The sequence below is a fragment of the Anomalospiza imberbis genome, chromosome 16, assembly GCF_031753505.1.
Source record: "Anomalospiza imberbis isolate Cuckoo-Finch-1a 21T00152 chromosome 16, ASM3175350v1, whole genome shotgun sequence".
NCBI classification, from domain to species: domain Eukaryota; kingdom Metazoa; phylum Chordata; class Aves; order Passeriformes; family Viduidae; genus Anomalospiza; species Anomalospiza imberbis.
Genome location: NC_089696.1, coordinates 9,707,232 through 9,731,526, shown reverse-complemented (window position 1 = coordinate 9,731,526; position 24,295 = coordinate 9,707,232). Strand labels below are relative to the sequence as shown.

Sequence of the window (24,295 nt, the reverse complement as noted above, 5' to 3'; positions counted from 1 at the left end):
TCTATCACTGTCAAAACAAGCAGAAATGCCTGCTGACAAATGGCCACATATCCAACCCACTGCTTGAAGAATTATTTTTCTGATTCATCATAGCATTATTTTTTCAAGTTGTCAAAACAAACACCACACCCTCTTGATTTCCGAGTTCTGGGTAATTACATTTAGAATTAGCAAGAAGCGCGCAACTATTAATCATACAATGCGTAGCCCTTACTTTACCTATTTTAGAGATCAGCCAAAGCATTCAAAGGCCTCCTGTTTACCATTTGGTTTAAGATCCGTTCTGCACCCCCACGGCACAGACGGGCACAGACACACTGAATACAGGGCAGGCCGTGCAGTCGATCCCTCTGCCCCAGGGCAGGATCAGCTCCTGCTCAGCCACCATTATCGCTGATGATACACAAGAACTGGTTATTTCAGGCAGCAGCTTTACACACGCACTCACAAAACACATTAAAATTAAAGGAGGGAAGCGTGTGGCACGTCTGCAGTGCCTTAAACTGGGGCAGCGCGCAAGCCTGTCTCCGAAAGATAAAAAATACAAATAAAAGCTTCCCCAACATGCGAGTCTGGATTTCCTAAAAGTAGTATCTAGCAAGGTTAACGCCGCTGCCTTTGAAAACAGTTCACCTTGTTTAAACTGGCTAAACCACCCCGTGATTATCACCGAGCCTCCATTAAGATGACACACACAAACAGAGCCCTCGCAGAGCTCAATTACTCTTTTCTCCGCTCCTACACCGCCAGACGCGTACTTTTCCATATTTTGCCCCTTCCCCTCTGGCAGCGGAGGAGCAGCTGCAGCAGCGAGCACGGGGCTGTCACGGCGGCGGGGCCAGGACACGCCTGCCCTGCCCTGCCCTGCCCCGCCGCCCCCGGGAGCGCCCGGACCCGCCGCGCCCCCGCCAGACCCTGCCCGGGCACGGGACACAGAGCCCCCATTGTGGCCCGACCCCCGCCCGCCCGCCCGCCCGGGCACTGCTCGGTAGCGCCGATACAGCGGCTCGGCTCGGGGGCGCCGGGCAGGACGGGGCAGCACCGGCGGCAGGGGCCGCGGCCGCAGCAGCTCCCAGGGGCTCCTGCCGTCCTGCCGCCCGCAGCGCTGGCTGAGGGGCCGCGTTCCTCCCGCACGAGCCCCGCACTCACCGCCGCCACCTCCGCCACCCTCTTCGTCCATGTTGGGACCGCGGGCAGGGCACTCCGCGGCGGCCGCGGCTCGGGGAGGCCCGGGGCTCGTTCCACTGGCTCGGCGCCTCGCGGGCGCTGCTACTCCTTCTCCTCCTTCTCTTTCTTCTTCTTCTCTTCTTCTTCCTTCTCCGCTGCTACTACCGCCGCCGCTCTGTGCTGCTACGCTCCGCAGCCCTGTCCCTCCCAGCCCCGGCAGCCACCACCGCCTCGGCCCAGCCGCCCGCCCCTCTCATGTGACCCGCGGAGGGGAGGCGGCCCCGCCCGGCCGCTCCGCCGCCACCCCCGCGCCGCGGGGTCGCGGCCAGCGCCGCGCTGCCCGTCCCCCTCAGCGGCCCGGCCGAGCCCTGCTGCGGAGCGGAGCCTCCCGCCTGCCCTTTGCGGTGTTCCCTCCTCGGCAGGTCCCGCACGGCGCGGCCCCGCAGCGCCGTGGCTCCTAAAGCGACTTGCCCGGGGACTGTCGGGGGTCACCCGGGCGGTCGGGAGCCAGAGGAGCCTGGGCCGAGTCACTTGGGCTCATGCCGGCTGGGGTCGTGTTTTGGGGTCTGCAAGAGCCAGAAAATGTCTGCAAACCCCCTGACTATTTTCTGGAGGTCTAAAGACTCCTTTGGGGAGTATAAGGGGAAGCGGGGGAGAGCGGGAGGAGACTGGAAGGTGAGGGCTGAGATGGCCTGAAGCACCGTAGCGAAGGGGGCGAGGTGGGTTCAAGTTTCTGGAGAAGAGCCCGAGACATCTGACGTTTCTGCATGTTTTCTGCTGGTTCTTGCTTGCTCTTTGTTCTTGTGTCCGGTGCTGGGTGCTCCCCTTGCCACAGGGGTCGTGGAGAGCCTGGTGTAGAAATAGGACTGTGCCCCATGGGCGGTGCAGGGGTTTGCGTTGGTGAGCATTGTCTGTGTGGATAACAGAAAGGACTCTCCTGCTTACTGCCCTAGGAGCCAGAGCATATGTGGGATTTCTTTAATCTTCAGTAAAGATCTTCAGTGAGTTACCTACCATGGGAGTCGGGATAGCAGCAGCCTCCAAAGTCAGTAAAGGTAAGCCGAAGTGTACTGGCGTACATCACTCTTCCTTCCTTCCTTCCTTGGCACCGCCCCTTATTATTTTTTAAAAACCGTTCATGTCAAAATTTTATTCAGAAAGGAAGCTGTGGGAGGAAAAGGTCAGCCAACAGGAAAATATCGGGTTTTTCATTTTCCTTTTGTAGGCTGGCATGGGACGGAGCACCGTCTAGGATGCAGTGTCAGAAGCACTCACCTCTTGACACTGCTGCTAATAGGTGGTTATTACAGCCCATTTTGCTGAGAGCTGAGGTTTTGCTCTGACAGCTGCTCTGGTGATAAAGTGTTTTACCTCATCTAAAAATCATAAACCTTTAAAATACTCCTCTTTGTCTTTTATATTTGAAATTAAATATTGTTACAAGTTTAGTAAGTTAGTTATAAAAAGGATATGATTACATAAAGCAGAAGCATCACCTTGGTAAGAGATTTATTTTGAAATTATGTCTATAAAGTGCCGTTAAAGGATGGTTTAAAATAAGTTTTAATGCAGATGAACTGACAGTGGGCTCTGAATATTTTTGCACACTGAGCAAACTGTTCGTTTACATTAGTGGGGAATCTGGTTCGTGAGAAAAATTCTAATTTTATAATCAATCACAGATTGTTTGCTTTCATTAAATTTATGCTGTTTTACACCTTCATATAAAGTATATGTTTTTATGTTCTTGTTTCTGTTTTCCATCCATCCATCCATCCATCCATCCATCCATCCATCCATCCATCCATCCATCCTCCCTCCCTCCCTCCCTCCCTCCCTCCCCTCCCTCCTTCCCCCCCTCCCTTTGTTTCAAGGAAAATTCTAGTCCAAACTAAAAAAGCATAATCACTAATTCTAATAGCAGGGGAGAGTGAAGTGTGGAGAGCACTCCTCCTCCCACCCATTCAGTGCAAAATTCCTGTTGACTTCAAGGAAGCAAAACTAGTTTTAAAACTCTCCAAATTAATATCAAAGCAAAAAATTATTTTGTTATGCAAGGAAGATATGAAAAATGTCTGTCCTATTTACAAGCGACCAGTTGCGATATTTTATAGAAACTTCTTGGTGAAATCCAATTCCAAACTCATGAGGTATGGAAAATTCTCTTTATTATACCTTCATTACTAACTTGAACAGAGACATTTTCAGTCTTTTGCTGAATATATAGCTTACTGTGTTGGAAGTCTGGAATATATGTCATTTAATACCTTCTCAAGAAGAATCTGTTCTTTCCAGTCCTGCTTTAGTAGACTGACTTATTAATGATACATAGTACAAAAGAGTACTGAAATTATAGTGTTCTCTCCAAGGCCGTGCTTCTTTGAAAGGATGGCAGATATTCCTTAAAACATTTTTCATTTTCATTCATGCTGTGTGCATCATAAATACACTTACTTTTGTATGGGCCCGATCCTACAAGTGTTCTAAACACAAAACTGATAATTCTGTGTACAAGGTGCTTTAGTGGACAAAGCTGTTCAATCTGTAGGTGAGAGGTGTCACAGAAACTTTTAAGATCAAGCCTTTCACTCTGTTGCCTCATTTTCCTGTGTATAAAGTAAAGCTCATGTCTGGCTGTAAACCTAACTATGTCAGGAGTAGATTTTTTGAAAATGTGTAAAATCAAGTAAAGAATTACAGTCACAGTTCTACACTGTAGCTATAGCAGTTCTACCATAGCAGAATTCCTCCTTGGTTTTTGGCAATTCAACAGTAACAACTCTGCTATCATTAAATATTAGGTAGTTCCTTACCAGCAAAGATGCCAGGAGCAATACAGGTTACAATCTCAGCAAATTCCAAGATAAACTCCAATCAATTATTTCCCGCTCATGTGAATAATTTTGTCTCATCTACTTTGTTTTCTGGAATTTTGATAATTCTTCTGTTTTGAAGTACATATGAATTTTAAATTTTTTCATCATATTATTGAGACTTTCAATCAATAGTTTTCTCAGGATTGCTTGATTTTTTTTTCCTTTTTGCAGTGTCTTCTATAGCCTTAGGTCTATTTTTACCACCAGTATGTTTTGCCAGTTTCATATCCACAAGTCTAATCTTCTGTGTTGGAAGAACTTTGTAGTCTGTCATTCATGTAAATAATAGTTCAACAGCAGGTCTGTTGAAATTATTTTTAGTGGAAAATTGGGCTTTCTCCAAAACCTGATGTTGTCAGGGTTGATTCCTCAATGATAAGTGTGGTTACTTGCTGAATTTTCAGGTAATATGCCTTGTCTTTTTTTTTTGTTGGGGATTTTTGTCCCTCTTTGGGTAGTTCAGTAACTGTTCTGATTCAATTTCCACTAAGAAGTAATTTATCATGTCATTTTTCATTTTAAGGCTTGACATAACATCTGTTATGGCATTTGATCCTTTACAGAGAGTCAGTGAAGACAACTGAAACCCTCACATCACATTTTTGTGGTCTATAAAGCTCATTGAATATTAAGCCGTTCCTGTGGGTTTCAGTTTGAACCAGATTCCAAGAGCAGTGAATGAAAATAAAAGTTTTACTATTATAGATTTCATAAAGTTTTTATTTCTAATCAAAAGCATGAGCTATGAGGATGTTCATAGTAGCATTGTATTCAAGTATTAGAAAGAAAATTCTGAATTTTCTCAATGCAGAAAGAAATAAAGTAACTGTTGGGCCATCAGACTGGATGTCAGTATCAGCCACAGGGAGATGGAGTAATGCTCCTTACTGTTGGAAGGAAGACTCACCTCCATGCAGGTATTCCTGTTTCTTGTGTAGGCAAGACATCACAAATTTGCAAGTCTGGCTTTCATGTGATTTCTGTTCGATTTGGTGAGATGGATAGTTACCCTGAAGGAAAGCAGTTCATCTTAGAGACATGAACATCAAATAATACATTCTTAGAGAATATAGATCTATACCAAAAATATAGATACATCTTAAACAATACAGATGTTGTGCAGTGTTTTATAATCTAGAACTGATTGGTTGATTTTGCAGCTTGCTCACATAGATGTCTCCCTTTTTTAGGAAAATGGTGCAAGCATTACATTTTCTAAAGCAACATCTTGTTGATAGAATCACTGTCATTGATACCCAGCCATTGTATTAAAGAATACTTTTGTTTCAAATCTCGACAATCAAACAATCAAACAGTTTTTATTTTTTAAGAAGCACTGCTTAATAGTTTCCATGCAGGAAAGTCTTAGACCATCAGCATGTCTTTTTTTTCTCTATTTTTTTTTGTTGTTGTTGTTGTTTTGTTTTTTTTTTTTTGGTTTTTTTTTTTTTTTTTTCAAATTTATCAGTATTGAATAATCTGGTATTCTTAAACCCCTCAGGCAAACTCTTTGACTTCCTCTGCCTAGCAAATGGGTTTTAGCCATGTATTGTTTCTTAAAATGTTTATGTTGTCACAATCATCCTATTTTTCTCAGCTGGAAGAACATTTTTGTAGAAAATCCTGTTCGCTGGTTGTCTCAAAGGTTTTAAAAGTGCTTGTACCTTTCATTTAGGCCAAAAAAATTTTACTTGGAGGTATTTTATATTGCTTTGGGGAACATCAAAGCTAAAGCTTAGCAAGTCAAACATCTTTCATGAATGGTGCTTTTTTTATATGGATAGGAAGCTAGTTCCATTAAAATAGTCAAAACCCCCAAGAACAAAGATACGTCTCTTCTAAAAATTTTGCAGGGATTTCTCTCAGATTAACTTTGAAAACATATCCTGAATTTTATTTGCAGTTGAGTTCCTATTCTTGACACATTTGAGGGTTTGTGTTTTGGTTTTTTTTTTTTTTCCTAAATGAGCTTTATCTACTCCTAGCATCAATTATTACTGGTTTTGGAAAGCAGTGGTTGTTTCCATTGTGTAATACTGATAGGGCCACTTGTGAGTCATTGAGGAAAAAACACCAGAATGTCCCAGTGAGGAAAACAAAATGCATCAAAAATTGCAAAGGTCTACCACCTCTGTAATTCTTCTGATCTGAAATACACTTTGCATTAGAACTTGTTCTACCTGTATTAATTATGCACAGTACTAGACACAAGCAGATGCTTTCTAGCATGAAAGCTGGGCCTAAAATAACAGAAAAAGAGGACTTGGATTCAAAGAACATGGGCTGAAACAGATCATGAATGGAGTTTTGCATGAAGCTGGAGAGGGTTTTCTAGCTCAGGAAAGTGAAAGAACTTGATGTAAATTAACTCTCAAAGGAGAGTGTGCTGATTAAGGCCAGACTGTTCCCACCCTGAGAAATAGCCACAGTCTGAATTCCCCTCTGCTGGCTAACTCCAGCTTGGCATGGTTAGATATATTCTCACATCCCACTCTCCAGTCTCAGCAAGGCCTGGGAATTTAAAATTCCTAATTCATCCTACAGTGGGAGCTGCACCCAAGCTGCAAACCATGCACGAGTCCTGCTCTGGCTGCATGGACATGGCAGCAGCTGATGGATGGGAGCCCCCATGGTTCCTTCTCCCTGCCTGAAGAAGCCTCTTCAGCCAAGTCCCAGGGCTGGCATCCCCTGCCACAGGTGGCAGCCAAGTGACAAGCTGAACTTGCTCATGACACACAGTGTTAGAAGGGTCACACCAGGTGCTCTTGTTGATTCACCAGTGAGTGAAATGCAGTGGCATAGCTCCGCATGAGCTGGCTCAAATCTTGCTGCTGGCTAGTCAGCAGTGCACAAATCTGGGTTTAATAAATATGGAACCATAAATTCAGACAGGAGCAGGAACTGGCAACTAATGATTTTGACTTCTTGTGGCCTCTGAGCTGTTTGTGCAGCTGTTCATGAAGCCATGCTGTAAATCAAATCACTCAATCCAGATTTTTAAAGTTCTGTCTAATCTAATCATTTTTAACCAGAGTTGCTCCATTGATTAAATTCGTGCTCTGGACCCACAAATGGTTGCATTGGCACAATTGCAGCACTGGTAGACTGTGACACACGGATGGTGTGGGAAGAAGGAAGGGAGGCTGCTGGATTGTAAGTTTGTCTGTGGGGACAATATCCTAATTATAACCTTACTGTGTACCACAGACTCTCCATTAATTTCACTTTCTGATCCCTCATGCTCAGCCCTTCTCAAGCTGAGCCTATACTCAGGCTTACATGCTAGTTATATCTCATCTGTGCAATCCTAGATCATAGGATTTGATCTAAATCCTAATCAATTTATCCAGATTAAATATGAACATGTATCTGCATTTCTCTCAAGGTTAGCAAGATATGAGTTACAGTGTTTAGACCAAGCTTTATCCTGGCTTTTTACTGGCAGCAGGAAGACAGATGATATCAACTCTAATGTAAAATCATCAGGAGGAAAACCACTCACCAGTCCTTGGTTTTGAGGGTTTTGGGTCTTAAATAACTTTATACTGCTAAGTTGAATTTGTACAAAGAATTTCATGCCACATTGCCATCCAAAAGTTAAGTTTATTGCATCATGAAATTGCAGTTATATACTGCTGAGAGTAGGCGTTCAGCTTCTCTCATAGGTTATTTTTGAATATACTTGTTGAGTCTAGGGGAAAGGAGATGATTCTTTATTAAAAGGTGATGTGTAATATTTTAAATTCTTATGGTCTCTAGCCAAGAAAGCTCCCTGTTTATTACAGCTGTTGCAGTTAGAAATAAACATATGGGTGTTAGGCTGAAAAGCATTACTTAAATCCTTACCCTTTCATGGTTATATGTACTGTTTTATGCCTTTCATATCCTCACAGATGTAAGAATAATCCCATACACATCTATACCAAATACAAAGGTTTTGGCATTTTCTTACCATAGCTGAAGTGTACTTTCAATGTAAAAAGCAGATCCTCACCTTAATTGTCTTTCCCCTGCAGTATTTCTCTTTATAGTCTTAAAGAAAGAAAAACTTTTCTCTAGGCACAAGAAGATGTTAAGCAAGGGAGAGTCGAAGTTAAAACTTGGCAAGAGCTAAAACAAAGAATTTTTCCAAGGAAATGGAGGAGACAGGTCAAATTAATTCCTTATGTAACTCCATTTACCTCAGTACAGTTACAGGAAGGATGAATTTGGTACCTTATACCTCTGTGGTCAGAAGAAGATTTCTGTGATCTCAATCAGCACAATATAAAATAATAATAATTCTTAAGAAACAGACTTGTAATTTAAGTCTGGTAGAACTGCCCTTGTTATTTTTAGTCTGTTAATATGATTGTAAAAGAATAATAGGTCTGCAGAACAACAAAAAGAGGTCTTCATAAAAAGATGAGTACATGATGATTTGTAGCTGACATCCTTGGTAGCATTTTTTTGTGGGAAAGAGGAATTCATGACAGACTGCTGAAATGGGCAGGGACAGCAGGGACAGCTTCTCTTTCTTGTACGTTCCAGAAGCTTTTCTCCAGTTTGCTGCATTGCAACTTCAACTTTTTACCTCCAATCTCATCCTTCTCCTCTGACCACCCCTAATTCAAATTCTCCTTTCCCTCAAGGTTGTTTGGGTTCCACTGTGTGTGCAGGGGGTTCTGTGGCTTCTCTTTACTGATGAGTTTTTTTAGATTTTTCTCCTCAGGCAGAAATATTCAGCCCCTTGGGACAGATAAAGGAGAGATATTTGGCTTCCACCATAATTTCTTTTTAGATTTTAAATTTCAATATGTTTAAATTTGAGATGCTTTAAAATAATGCAAATTCACTGTGAGAGCCCATCCTTCATGTGCCAATCTGTAGTACTAAAGTGTAGCTGTACCCAGAGATTATTTCCATTTTAAAACCTTATTATGAAACATCATCCTTGCCTCTCCACCCCACTGCCAAATTCAGGAAATACTTTTAATATCAATGTTAAGATCTTTTAATACAGTAGCATTAAAGCATTCATATAGTGTATTAGTGCAATGAAATTTAAGTCAACAGTCTGTCTTTTTTATCCTTACCAACTTGCTACTATCAGTTTTAATACAGAGGAAAGTGTCTGTGTATACAAGCATATAAAATATGTGAAAATACAAAGGCATTTATTGAAAACAGACAAAACCAGGAAGATGATAAAATAGCAGAAGGAAGTGGCCTCACATATAAAAACTTTTGCTTTGTATAGCAGAATTTATCACTAAAAGCTCTGGCTGGCAGATTGCCATGCTTTGGACCAAACAAAGAATGTAACATAAAAAAATTTGACTTAGTGTACGAAACACAATAGAAACAACAATGTCCTACAAAGTGATTAAATTAAACATTTTTTTCCTTCTATGTGGATCTTTAAAAGTTTTGTTATATTTTCAAATAGCACAAATCTTATTTGCACAGATGCAAGCTCTTCTCTTAAGGGTGTCTGCATCGATCAGGTGTGCCATTCAGCAGAATATATGAAATTCCTAAGTATCCAAATTAAACAATAACGGTGGAGCTATATTTTGAAAGCAAATAATTCTATTTCAAAATAGTGGAACCAGTAAAGCATATTTTATAAAAAGTCATTCACTTCAGTTTTAATGCACAAAGCTGCTCAAGAAAATGTGGGCTGCTCAATGTTTTCACACTGGATAAAGAATAAGTTTTTTAAATTGACTATTTTCTCCATTTCTTTTTATGTTTGTGGGGGAAATAATTAAATCATTAGGGAATAACAATACAGTTTTGCCTGAAAGACTTTTCACACACCAGTCTTTGAAATGTGCTGTTGATGGAAAACACTTCAAAAGCATGAGAATCTGGGATAGTTCCGTTTTTGTACCAGCTGAGAACAAATGAATTACTTTCTGCAAGGATGTTCTTCCCCCTGGCCTGCTAAGGCCTGCATTCTGGTATTCCTGCTGGAAGTGGTATCCAGCAGGACATGGGTAATGAGCACAGCTAAATTCTCATGACTAACAAAATCCTGCCCCTGCTCTTTACTCTGAAAGGCTTTTCCAGAGCTCAGCAGTTAAGGAAGACTCCAAACCTGAAAAACAAGATGGCAGATGACTACAATTAAAACAAACAGATAATTTTTTTCAATGTCTTAATCACATTTGCAAGATAAATACACTGCCAAGTACTAGTTATGTTCTTAAATATTGTCTCATTCACAGTTAAAACCTTTTCATCTTGTTGACAGGAGTGGTTATCTCCTCCATACATTAAATCATTCCATGAAGTATTTTTATGTGTTTCTTATGTCTGAATCTCCAGTGTCCTGATGCTTCTATTTACTTTCTAAAAAGTACAGTTGCCTGGCAGTTCTTTTTCTAGCTGCTGCTTTTTCCTGAAATGGTTTGGACTTCCTGCAAAATTTGTACAAAGCATTCTCTTCTATAAATGTAATTTTAATTTTGTTTTAGTAAAGCTGGGATATTCTGATACGAGTTAAAAAGAGATAAATTCTTCATATTCTTCAGCTAAAATAATGAAATGCTTAAACCAGCAGAAATGAGATAATATTATTTTTATTAGATTATGAAACTGCACGTACTGACAGATGCAGATAAATCAGAATTCTTAGAAATCTAAACTGCTAATCAATAAAAGATGTTACTCCGGAATATTGACCATAGGCAACAGCAATGAGTAAAGCAATATCTTCATCACAATGGGATTTTGGAAGGTCTGTATTAATTCCATAGTAACACAACAGCAAATAGAGGTGTGCTTTTACCATGCTTAATGCAACACCTACAGCTACACACTTGGGGTGTGTTTCCATTCTTTCTACTGAACTTTTAATCATTTATGGAGAGCACTTAAGCAGGAATATATCCTTGATCTAAGCAAGCAGATATTAATGCATGTGTATGTTTATATTTAAGTGTGTTTATATATAGTTACTACATGCAGTCAGGAAAACTACATTTTCATATTTTATGTTAACGAAATGGTCTTTTATCTCTAGATCACAATATTAGAGGTGTGTTGGGAGCATGATGAGCAAAAGGCTCCCTGAATGCTGCTGCAAAGCTGGTTGGACATCCTACCTTGGTTCCAGTCCAGTTTTGGACAGAGGCTTGTCCACTCACCCTCAGCAGTCACTTGGCTAACGGGAACTCTCCAATTTCCTTACAGGGCCCCTTAGTAAAAGTCTAGACACAAACTCCACCTTTGAGTTTGGAGTGTGCCTCCATTGTTAAAACAATGTCTCCCCCCCTTCTGCTAACAATCAACGATTGTTTAACACTTCTGTAGTACTTCTTTACCAGGATAACAGCAGCAACTTTTTGAGATGTCATTTAACATATATCCCTGAATAACTGATCAAAAGTAGTAAATAAAAATATTAAAATTACGTTTACAGCACCAACATAAAGCAAAGTAATACAAGACCCAGCATATAACAAATGAACACTGTGTAGCTGAGAAAGGAGAAAATTAGAATTTAGTACTCCAGGAAATAAAAAAGTTACACTTCCTTATCATAAAAAGCTTTAATAACCTTGTTAACAATTACTTTGAGCAGTTCATGTGAGAATGTCTAAAATTAAAAAGCAGTAGTGACCTTAAAGCTATGTAAAAAGTCTTGTCAAAAGCTGTTATCAATTTAACCATTCAAACAAAGTAGCAAATGTTGCCATTTTATAAACTGGAATGCCAAAGAGATTTCCCTTAGAAGACCATACATATGCTATAACTTTAGACATGAAGTATTTTATTATTATAATTGTCAGATGGTAAGTTCTCTTTTTTTTTTTTTCAAGATAATACACTTAAAGAGGGCTGTTCTATAAAGAGCAGAGTATTTAGAATGTGTGCAATAAATTTCAAGGCCCTTCAGGAACATGATATTGTCTCAGTTGGAATGGGTGGGAGGATTCACATTGACTCTGCTGTGCATAGGGCTGCACTTTTAACCCAGGCTAAATTTAATGATATTCCCATAAATCACCAAGTGCAGGCATCAGCTCACACAGGCAGATCCTCAGCTCCAGAGATCTGATTAAGTCAACAGGGCTAGACATCAGTACTGATCTTGTGTGATTGGATTACAGGATTGGAGCTGTGATTTGTCCTACTGAAACCACTCTAAGGTACTTAAACAGATAAATCCTCCTATCAGATTTCTTTTCTTATTGATTACACTTTCTGAAATGCAAAAAAAAAAAAAAAAGAAAAAGAAAGCAAACAACAACAACAAACCCCCCCCCAGCCTTGCTTTCTCCACGTAGTATTATGATAAGGTGCATATATGGTTGGAAGGACAACAGAAATACCTCTAAGGGAATAATAGTAAAAGTGTGATTTTCCTTTTCCACAAAAAGGTTGTAAAATATTTGTGCTTTTTTTATTTTCTCTGAGCCCATATCCAGTTAATCCCACCCTCCCTGTGTGATCTGAACTACTTGACAATTTCTGTTATAAAGGAAAATCATGTCTAGGTTGCTTCCTGTCTCAAGTTTTAATTCATACCTTCTCATCCTATGTTTCTGGTAAAATAACCTATCTAATTAAATCACTAACATGTTCAAAACACTTTTTTTTAATTGGTTGGTCTGTTTTTTTCTCCATGAGTTTATTCCTTGCCTCTCAGGTTTATATGTTAGGTTGAGAGGAGTCACCTTGTGTATCTCATTATCTTATCATGGCTGGAATATCTGCTAGGAGGCAGAAGAGCCCTTCCAGGCAGATCACCTGCTGAATTTAACAAACACATGTGAATAACAAAGATGGACCAGAAATATTGTCACTTTTTAAAATGTTCTTTTATGCTAACTATAGTAACAATAGCCATATGTAAAAGGGAATCAAACCTTTGGACAGTGCTGTTCCAATAGAGGCCTTCAGAAAAACCACTTCCTATGTGATGAAAGAGAAATGCTCAAAAATCCATTCAGGAATACCTACAATTCCTTATGGATATCTAATGAAAATATATTAGAATTAACTGTAAATGAGCAAGTAGCAAAAAAAGCTTGATGATCTGACTGTAACAAAATACCCAGTGATAAAAAGCTCTGCAGACTTCTGCTTGCCAGCACTGGCAAGGAAGTAGTTTAGCTAAATAGAAGGAAAGCAGAAGATACAGCTATCAACTGCAAACGAATGATTATAAACCAGAAAGAAAATGTGAGGAAGAGCTCTGAAAATTATGATTGACAGTGACAACACAGACCAGACAGCTTTTATTTTAAGCAACAGATTGTTGGGAGCATACACTGTATATCAAAGTGAAGGACTTGAAACCTGCTGTAGTCTGTACAGATGTTCTCACTCAGAAAGCAGCTAGAGGGAACAGAAGATAAAAGAAGGCATTCCAACTTCAAAAAAGGTTTGAATTTTCATTCTGTTTTGACAAGTTTCTGTGCTGGTCTCTGATTTTCAGCATGAGAGAAAATTCAGCATCTACAAACCTGACCTAAAGTGAGAAACACCTGAAGGGGTGCAAGCGAGCGCTTAAGAAGGTGCTATACAACATCATGAAATATTTTTTGTTGTTTTAATCTTAAGTGCTTTTATATTGAAGGAGGCAAAAATTGGAAATGCTGTAACTGTTGTAGCTCTGGAGCAGGTCATACGTGCTGGCAGTCAGCATGCAGTACCTGGAATGCAAGGCTAAGATCTGAGAGGCCATTTAGGAATCCCTGCTGCAGAAAAGTTTTTTTTTATGATACAAAGCAAGATAGGATTACTGAGCTCAGAAGGGTTATTTGTGAATAACTTCCAGCTAAAGTGATTAAGGGCTTCAGCCACTGGCCCCAGAAAAAAAAACAACAAAGAGCATCAAAAACATCCTGCTTGTCATTGCTGCTGGCTTTTTGTTCATTGAGCAAGAGGTCTGTGTTGGTTTTGGTCCTTTGCCCTTGGGGGCACTTTTAACAAAACATAATACTTGAAAGAATTCCAAAATGTGTTTGTTTTTTTTTTTTTTTCTTTGAACTAGGAGGTTAAAGATAAATAAAGGAGTATTTTGATATGTCTAAAAAATACTTGTGATAACAAATAGACAAAGCACTTCCTAACGTTCAGGATTTACCAGTGCACTTCACAAACATGCCACAGTTCTTGATAACAAAAACCCTATCCAATACTTTTTTTTTTAATGTAAGGTAAAACACTCCATCCTGTTTTAAAAAATCATCTCTCTAAGAAATGTGAATATCTTCAGCAGAATCTTTGGTACTTGTGTTTGGTTTAAGGTTTTGGAGTTTTTAAATTTTAAGCTGCTATAATATCTGCCAGAAAAAGCAAGAGCCAAGAAACGTACTGAAGAGATAAATGTTGTGATGAGTGTAAATTGGTAAGAAGTTCCTCTGGCAATCTCAGATTTGCAGAGAGGAAATTTGGGCTCCTGTCCAGATGAGTTGCTCTTACAGTATTTTACAGTATGAGATGAACAAAGAGACTACCACAAAGTCATAGGCCACCAACTTAAATCTGACTTGAAAGTGTTTCAGATCGCAATAGGAAGATATTTGGATATGCACAGAGTAGCATGTCTGTTTCTGAGTTTATTAGCAAAAGTATTGAGAGTTCCTAAGCATTGCCCATTGCAGGTATCATGCCCAATTATATAAATGTATGTAAAACTACTGATAAACCATCTGAAAGTGATGACAACATGAGTAATTAAGGCTGTATCACACCACTGTCACAGTGGGTGGCTGGAACATACGGACAAAGGTTACAATTTCCTATTTCAGGATCTGCCATACAAATTCCAAAAGCCATGAGGAACCTACAGTGATGTGCAGGGAGGACTGATAGCACTTTCTTAGCCATGGAGGTCTAACCACATGCCAAAACTTTATGGAACTTCATTAGATTTATTATATTCACTTTTTTCCTGTTTTGTTTTTTTTTCTGTTTAAATGCTTGCTTTCAGGGACAATATGATCTCAGCATTCATCATTAAGAAAAAAAGTACACATGAATTATGTACTCAGAATATCAGCATTTTCTTTGGGGTTGCCAATACCAGTTCTTTTCAGAATACAGCTCGTAACAATAACATTCTTCCTCTAAACTATCACTTGTGGCAGCAAGGGATCCCCAGACCAAATAAAAACTAAGTTTTTTGAGTCTAGAATCAAAAGGTCACCTGATAGCAGCTTTCAGAAGTGATCTCTGAAGGGTGAGTGGCTCCTGTTTTAATATATATTTTTAATGTTCAACATTTAGCAGAGAATACATGTTTATTCTACCCCCTTAATGGGAATATCTCATTTAATAGAAACAAAAGCTCTGGCATATCTGTTAATATCATGGTGATTTTAACTGTGCAGAGAAGCACCCAGCAATGTTTATCCTGGAAGATGCAAGAGAGTTGCTATGGCCATTACACGTATTTACTGTGGTTTGCTTTCCCCTTTAAAATGAAGCTATGCTGTAAGATTGGAGCTAGTTATTTAGGATATATTTTGGAAATACATTTAAAGTAACTGGCTTGTTAAGGCTTATCACTAAAATAAAGTGTGTAAAAAGAATGCCCATTAATAAACACTGGTGGCTAACATCATTAAACTAGCCTTGAGTTCACATACCAGATTTCCAAGGTCAGGTACAAGCATTGAGCCCTTTTATTCTCACAGAGGTTTTTAATTTGTTTGGTTTCTGTAAACACACATCTCTCAAACTGTACCTCTGGAAAAGCCACTCCCTGTCTGACTTCACGTTGTCAGAAAGACAATCTCTTCAAGTACAATTTATACAGTGGAAAATTGGAATGAGAAGCACCAAAACTACCTCGTCTTTTAAAAAAGATTTTTATTTCTGTTTTTAAATAGCTTGACAAAACCCATCCATTGGTACTCTGAGTTCAAATGTAAACAGTTACAATACATTACCGCCGTGTATTGATTTTCTACATTAACCTATTTGCAGTGACAATCCATAAGACAAGGCAAACTGAAATGCACTGTACTAAGATGTACTAACAATGCCATAACTGAAAATACTCCAAAGACTGATGTGTAACTCCCTCCTGTGGTGTGAGTGAGCAGCTTCTCCCTCAACAGCTTCTGGCAGCTTGGGGAACGCTCCCGATATTCCAAAGTCTCTATTCAGGTTCCAAGTCTGCTATGGAAACTTCCCTCCCAAGTTAAAAGTGTCACAATACATTTTTAAAATACATACAAAGTTGTAAACATCTTTCTCTGGAACGAAAAAACAAATGGTTTGTGCCAGCCTTCTCCACCTCCCACATTGCAATAAAAAATAATTATAAAAACAAAATAGGGCCAAAGACCAAGGCCATACACTAAAATTGTTCTGCAGTGATGTCATCACAGTTTACAGGAAGTATTGAGTATCAGCACTGAAAATTAGTCACCATCAGGTAACAGAACCCATTTTCAAGAAACGGTTTCACTCAACTTCAAGTGATGAATCAGGCACTAAATATTTGATTTCTCTACTTTTTAGAACAAAGGCTTAAACTACATTTAGGTATTATGTTTGATAATAGCTAAAATTGACTACAAACAGAAAATTAAACACTGATACTTTTGCAAGTTTGGGTTTTGACCACTTTTGCTATCAGGTTTATATGATCTACAAAAAAGGGAGGAATTTGCCAAACAGACTATACGTATATAGAGATCACACAAATAAAAGAAACCTTTTCAAGGCAGATTTTCTTTGTGGAAGTCCCTCTGGTCATTTTATAAATGTTTTAGCTTTTATATTTATTTCATCATTAACAATGAAATAACCATCGTAGTCTGACTCTTGTACCAAAAATACTAAGATAATTGAGATTTTGAGATGCAGTAGAGGATTAATTTCAAAGTACAAGAGGATTTGCTCTCACCAGTGCAGGCTGGTAAAGGATAGCATTATTCTAGCACTTCTGTATTTGTTACTCTTTTTTTCACACTGTAAGGAGATTGATGTCTATGACCTTGTAATTTAAGTATGACAGTTGATCATAAATATCAGTACTTTCATAGGCAACATTTGGTTTATTTTAAAGTTCTATCAAGCGCAGCTCTTCCTTGAGGATTAGAGGCTCTGCAGTCTAAAAAGGGCTCTCCCCCCACGCCCAGTTACTGGCTGTGCATCACAGAAACAAGTGGCAGAACACATTTTATTCTGTGCACTCTTAGGGGGGGAAAAAAAAGGTTTCAAAATATTCACATACTCTTTAATGTACTCTCTAATTTTTTGAAAAGTTACACTAAGTTCTAACCTTAATGTATTTTATAAGCCCCAGATTCTAGCTGCAGTTCTCAGCTGTCAGAAGTACCACATACTCAAATTAAATATTGGATTTTAATTGAAGCAGCTGTTTCAAAGAGAAACAAAGCAGAAATGTGTCACATTGACTACATATTGCTCTCTAAGTTATACCACCTGTCATACACCCTAATGAGAGGCTATGGACTCTTACATCTCTCCATGGTTTCTGTCAATTTGTTGTGCATAATTAATTACAGGACAATGTTTCTGAGGTGGAACAAAATATCAGCATATGCTTATGCTGAGAAATTATAGGGAGAGAAATATATGCATGACCAGGCCATAAAAACAAAAAGAGCAACCTGACAATACGATTATATATTAGGAGAGTACACACAGGCTTGCTTCTTCCAAAAATTAAATGTGTATACCTATAAGGGGCAGAGATGGAGGGAAGGATGAAGGAAGCAAACTTTGGGAAAGTTTAAGAAAGTGCTGTCATTACAGTCCTAATGATAACTTTAAAAAAACAAAAGAGAGAAATAAACCACAAATAAACAACAAACCACCAAATCTCAAACAACAGCAAAACCAAACCCAACACTGAAAAAGCAAAAGGGCTACAACATGTCTACAGCTAGAGCTGTCCTCTGTGCAGGATGATGCAGACACAGAGTAGCTGAGATTGCACTGGCTGAAAACCACACGGAGAAGTACCACCACCATCTCTACTGCATTTTGCACTGCAATGTCAGAAAGTAAATAAGCTTTTGCGTAAGCATCCCAACATCATACTGTGGTAAAACACTTTTTATCTACATGCAGAGCTCTGTGCACACATTTAAAAGTATATTTTCTTTTCATAACAGTACACTACATAGTAAGTTTTCACTCAAGTGTAACTGGTAGGAAATTCTCTTAATATTGAGTATTTTCTTATTTCTTTTCTGATGGCAGAAATAAAATTTTGCTATGTAGTGCAGGAAGGATATGGACACTAATCAATGAAGTTTTAGATAGCACAGGTTGTTTAGTAGAACCCTGACTTTTTGCTTAGAAATAACTTCTTCCTAGAGAAGGATGAGAGACAAAAATACAGAAATACGAAGGCAACTCCTGGTTGAGTATAAAGGTCCCTTACCCCTACTAAGAATGTTATTTTTCTGTACTGTAATAATCATCTGAGACAGCCCTACAGCACAGTAACTCAGGAAAGTTTTCCATATTGGACATAGTGAAGCTATGAAACTCCACACAAACTGGTTCTTGGCCAAGACACCTTCCATCTTTTGAGATGAGTTAATATAAAAAAATCTGTAGAACAGTGGCCTAAACCACATAGTGTTAGATTTATCTATAGTTTCAAAGGATGGATGCCATCCTTCAGGTTCCTTATTCTCCCTCCAGACAGGAAAAGCCATTTAAACATTGTCTCAGTCAGGGCAGGCAGTTCTGTTAGTGCAAGAACAGCGCTTTCGATCCATGGCCTCCCCAGGCTTAAAGTGCAGTATATTACATGAGATTTTAACATACCAAACTATGCTTTATTTGAATTTCAGAAGGAATGTTCAAGTTAAAATTACCTTTTAGGTTTTAAGCAATAAAATTGAAGGCAAGGTACATAAACTATCTTAAAATTGACTAACTCCACTTATTTAAGTATTCTTTGTATCTTATGGTCAATATACATATAATACACAACAAACATCCATCATTTCACTTAGCTGTATTGTATTTAAAGTGATCCTGTAATAAGTGATGAAAGGCCACACACTCAAACAAGACTTTGTTTAAAACAGGACTGTATTAGCTGGACTGTGATATGCAACACAATTCAATATTCCAAGATCTCCTCCTCCATAGGGTTGTAATAAGGAGAAAACCCCTGGCACTCTGCTGTACACACATTTAAATTCTAGTTTATTGGTGGTGTCTCTCATGTTTCATTCACCCCCCCTTTGAAATCACCATGAAAAAAGGTGCATTAAAAACTGTGGGTTTATGCCTTCAGCTACTCCCCTTGCTTATTAACCTGACAATCTCACCTACAAGTTCTTGTATAGAACTATGGCTCCCAAAACATGTAGTTCCCAAATGACATACAGCAGAGAATGTTCCAGGCCAAACCAGTCAGCTGTACAAACAAGGTTTCAAGTAACAACTGCAGGTACAGCTGTGCCAATTGATCCTTTGTACAGGAAGTCCAAGCACTCAAGTTTTGGCTGCAGGACTGTGTTCATGCACATCTTAAGGTAAGGCTCACCATACAGGGAGGGTATGGCTGTACCTATGGAGCTGCATAGAGATTAATATGGAGTTGCACAACATTGTCTTTAACAATCAAGCCAGCTTAAACAGGCTCCAACCCCTCCCAGCCTTCCTTCCTCTGCCCTCAACTCTGCCAAGTGTTTTTTCAGTCAGGATACAGGCAGACAGCAGCTTAACACCATAACTCTGAGCCACAGACATTTGGAGAAGTGTCTGTTTCTGGTGTTCTGGCATGTTGGATCCACATCACTTGAGGAATCCTGAACCTCTGCAAGGCTGATAAATTACAGCAGTGGAGATGAGAGTGGATGGCTTGACTAAGAGGGAACTGCTCCTGTCGGAATAATTACTTACGATACATAATCCAGTATTATTCTGGGGCTTTCGGTCACTCCGTGACAGGTAATTGCATGGTCAAAAGTCCACAAGTTCGACAATCATTTAAATGCACACCAGGGAGAAGTTATTTTCTGAATTAAAGTAAGTGGCATTTCATCTCTTACAGCATCCAAAAGAAACAAACAGCCAATGGGAATCATGAAAACACAACGTATCACTTAACCTAAAATTTAATATGTCTTATTTTCAGCACTCAAGTAAGATTTAAAAACTTCAACACTTCTCTCCCTAAGACTGATAATCAGCATCTCGTCTTTATAATCAAGGACTTCTCTACACACGTGTGCTAACAGTTCAATAACCACCACACTGGAAACTACTGGCTTTCCAGCTAAGTTCAGTTCAAACTAAATGCAACATCACTTCCTCTTTTTCCAAGATGAAGCAAGATCAGCTGGCAAAAAGGATACCTAGTGTGTGAATTACTGGCATGGATACCTAGTATGTGAACCACTTTACTCCACATTAAGTCCTCACTTTTAAGTCAGAGTCAAGGGGAAGCTGAAAATGCATCCTAACCCACACACCAATACCTCCCTCTTTATGTGAGCCTTTAGAGCACATTAAGCCAATCTACAGCAACGCCCCTGCTGAGAATTTTGGCCATCAAGTTCAAAGTCTGACCTATTGCAGAATGAGTTTCTCCACTGAAGTGCCATCAGGAGCCTATTCCTCAAAATTCTATTAACCAGCAGCGCTACGGATTCTAGCATTCTTGCCCCATTCTTTGGCAAACCTCATTACCACAAGCCCGTGCCAAAGTCAGGCCCAGAAGCTATTACTGTACTTCAGCAGTAACAATCACTCTTCCAAGGAAAAAAAATTGTTTTAGAAAGTTGCTTACAGCACAATAAAGCTCACAAGGTATTATTAAATTAGAGTACCATCCTTGGAAAGGAACACTGCTGAGAATTATGCTGTATTGAAGACCACCCTCCCAACAGCTTTCCAGTTCAAAGTGTTCTAAGGACTGACACATCAGTTGCTGTTGGATTCAGAGCAGGAATTCAATTCTACAAGAAACAAGTTTCATTGGAAATGGGTATAAATAGTAGTAGCCAGAACACTCCACTAATACAAACTCTATAGAAAACAAAGGACCTGTGCTAATCAAATTGGGTTTTAGTTTAGTGTTAACAGCAGACCTGCAGGAGTCCCAGAGTCTGAAGATTATGAAGTTCTTTACACTCAGATGTAGCTATTCCTTATAAAAAAAAAGTCCCTATTCTTCCATCAGCCAGTTTAACTAGCAATTATACAGCTATAGTTTTTACTTCAGCTAATTCTCACTAAAACCTGAACTGTAACCTTGTCTCTCTTATTTTCTCCTAATATTAAAAATATTTGTTATTAAAATCTCAGTACTTTTTTACCTTCACTACTGCATACCAGAGACCTGCTAGTGCAAAAGCTAGCACAGAGATTACCAGCTGTATGATGTGAAAATTATTAGTCACATACTGTATATTCACAAGCATTTGCTCATATCCAAGTGTTTGCTCTGAAGATACAAGGTTTAAGCAATAAAACAAAACACATGGTTTCTGGTTGTTTGAGAGTCCCAAAGCAGAGTTGTTCAGGGAGGCGACTGGATTGTAACAGGAATCAGGAAGTCCACCAAGCTCCAATGCTTTAAAAAATGCAAATAGCAATTCATTCTCTTTGCTACTGCTCATTTCTAATTCCAGAAACCACAGGTTTTTATTATACTGCAAATTTCCCAGCCAGAATTGTGCAAAACATACAAAGTTGTCTCCTGGGCAGCCTGAGCTGAAGTCTCCAGAAATGCTGCAAGCTTCTTCCAGCCAGCCTGTTACTGAAATACCACCAGTGCAGTGAGAAACCCTATCAAGATTGTCTTTCCCAGAAGAAAAATGCAGATGAAATGAATCCTTCCAAGGAGCAGCTGCACTTGAGTTCATCCCTGCTGATTCACTGAAGCTCAGAGGCATTTCCTTGCCAACAGAAGACAGAGGTATACTATTAAAACGAGAAAAATTCCTGGTGTTATATAATTCTTGTAAACTGCTACTATGATTTTGAGAACTGTCCAACATGGAATGCACGTGTGTCAGATGAGCTGCTGGCTTGTGCTGATCTGGGCCATTGTCACATCCTTGTTTCTGGATAAAATCTTCTTTCTTCATAGTCCTAGAGCACACGAGCACAGCTCCAGTTGCAGCATACAGCGGAAGCAGCACACCAAGTCACAAGTCAGTGGATCTCAATATGGACCTAAAGAGAAAGAGTGCAGGAAGTTATTACACTGATAACCCAGTTTCCTGGTTCCCAGTGTATTGAACCAAAAATAAATAACAATCTTTCACATAAAGAATAACCCAGCTACAGAAAGTAACAGTTGTCCCAACAGACAAGTCTCCCTACAGGCTGCTTGAGCACATCCAGAGGGGTAGGAAGCATGCCCGAACACCAGCTGCCCTTCTATAGTTTCAGTTTAATCTGCTACAAGCTCTCTTTTGGTGACAGGCATGAAAGTGAGTCAGCAAACGAGCAGCCAGAGAGATTCGCTGTGTAACAGCAGCGTTTCCCTTCACCAATAGACACACGGGCTGGGACTGATTAGAGGCTTAACAGGAAAGGTTAACATTAAAGTAATCCTCCTGTAAACAGAAGTGCAAGCTGAAATCAGACACACGACACTGGAATTCAACAAAAGCTTCCCAGAGGGAACTGGTCAGACTGGCTGCCCCAGCACAGTTAGCAGGTGTCAGCTGTAGCACAAAGGACAAGCTGGTGGTGCTCCGGGAGAGCCACTCTGTACCAGCGCTGATAACGAGCAAAGGCAAGGCTTTTTCAGCTACCAGGGTTACTAAGCTACCTGTACAACTCCTGGCCACGTGGCTCATTTTCAAGCTTCAGAATTTTAGGGCAAATTGCAAAAACAAAAATAGGAGATGCCACATTTTGACCTCTTCCCATTTCAAATTACCTTTTACAAGTAACAAACTCCAACCAGACTTGTTTTTCAACCCTTGGCCACTGGCCAGATGTCAAAACTTGCATTACAGCTTTGTTTACAAGGAGAAAGATTGTCTGGTCCTTGGCTAGTACAGATGTTTGTAGTGACAGAGCACAGCCTGTTTCTGCTGCCAGTGAAGTTAAATCTTTCATTTCATCACAAAAACAATGGAACTTCAACCCTACAACAGGTCAAATCTGTTAGAGAGTTCCACGTTTTGTAGAAACAGGCTCAAAACAGGAGAGATACAAATTAAATCTGAAGCATCTTTTTCATGCAATAACATTGGTATTTAAAACTGTCTGCATTTTCCGTGCTGCAACTGTTCTTGATTTCAAAAAACCCCAATCAACTGATGAAGGAATTTATTTTCTCTGCTCCTTACAAGGTGTCAGGACCGTGCTATCAAAGTGCACATATTCACAATTTATTCCCAGTATTTAAGTCAACTACGGCTTAGGAAAAGGAACAGGAAAGCGGCACGTTTGCTGCTAAGGCGCAGAGCAAGCAGCCCAGCGGGGCACTCGCAGCTGGCCACCGGCAAGGGCAAGGCTCGGGGCCGCATCCGTGCACAGCCCCAGCGGCACTGCCCCGGTGACACCGGGCGGGGCACAGCCCCCGCCCGGCGCACGGACGGACACTCGTTCGGGAGCGCTCCGCCGTTATTCGGGGGAGCGGCTGCGAACCGCCCCCGGGCCCGGCCGGTGACACCGGGACGCGAGCCCGGCCCAGCCCCGCCGCCCCCGCCCACCTGCAGCCGCACGTTGAGCATCATGGAGGCGACGATGTAGAGGTAGGGGAAGTTGATGCGAAGCTTCCAGGCCAGGTCGAAGAAGATGAGGAGAGTCCTGGTGAGCCCCTTGCAGAACACGCCGTAGGACCTGGCCGCGGCCGACTGGGAGAGCCTGGCAGCGAGCGCGGACAGAGCCGCCGCCATAAACCCGCCCCCGCTCCCGCGGCCGCGCCGCGCCCGGGCGCCGCCGCCGCCGCCTCCCCGCGCTGCGCGTGCCCGCCGGGCGCGGCGCGCGGCCGGGCGTCAGCGCCGCGCGTGCGCCGGCCGGGCCGGGCCGGGCCGGGCCGCTGCGGCGGGGGCGCGGCCCTGCTGGCTGCGCATGCGCCAGAGGCGGGCGCGGGGACCGGCCCCGCCCCCGCGGGCCGCCCTCACGCGCCGCCGCCCCGCCCCTCGGCGCGGCCCGGCCCTCGGGTGCCGGTGTGGGTGTCGGTGTGGGTGTGGGTGTCGGTGTGAGTGTCGGTGTGGGTGTGGGTGCCGGTGTGGGTGTCGGTGTGGGTGTGGGTGCGGGTGCCGGTGTGGGTGTCGGTGCCGGTGTGGGTGTCGGTGTGGGTGTCGGTGCCGGTGTGGGTGTCGGTGTGGGTGTCGGTG

At 41.0% G+C, this 24,295-nt stretch overlaps 2 protein-coding genes and 1 long non-coding RNA gene across 4 annotated transcripts in view; 1 reads left to right on the top strand and 2 right to left on the bottom strand.

Moving 5' to 3' along the window:
* The window catches only part of CYTH3 (cytohesin 3), a 48,880-nt gene extending 47,484 nt beyond the window's left edge, over positions 1-1,396 (bottom strand). Inside the window, exon 1 of the mRNA XM_068206974.1 lies at positions 1,150-1,396. Coding sequence (XP_068063075.1) covers positions 1,150-1,180 — 31 coding nt within the window. The 5' untranslated portion in view covers positions 1,181-1,396. The remainder of the gene's footprint in view (positions 1-1,149) is intronic.
* A 500-nt stretch (positions 1,397-1,896) lies between these two features.
* On the top strand, positions 1,897-12,806 carry LOC137483677 (uncharacterized). Of its 2 annotated transcripts, none has more exons than XR_011004590.1 (3): positions 1,897-2,222; positions 4,855-4,960; positions 12,682-12,806. It is a non-coding gene; the product is annotated as an uncharacterized lncRNA (long non-coding RNA). The 2 variants fall into 2 exon arrangements; XR_011004591.1 differs by having other exon boundaries at positions 12,663-12,806.
* Positions 12,807-15,836: 3,030 nt separating this feature from the next.
* On the bottom strand, positions 15,837-23,947 carry SMIM10L3 (small integral membrane protein 10 like 3). The gene is made up of 2 exons (XM_068206975.1): positions 23,666-23,947; positions 15,837-22,169 (listed from the first exon to the last, which is right to left on the bottom strand). The coding sequence occupies exons 1-2, from the start codon at positions 23,849-23,851 to the stop codon at positions 22,149-22,151; spliced, it is 207 nt and encodes a 68-aa protein (XP_068063076.1). The 5' UTR covers positions 23,852-23,947; the 3' UTR covers positions 15,837-22,148.
* Between the last annotated feature and the right edge of the window lie 348 nt (positions 23,948-24,295).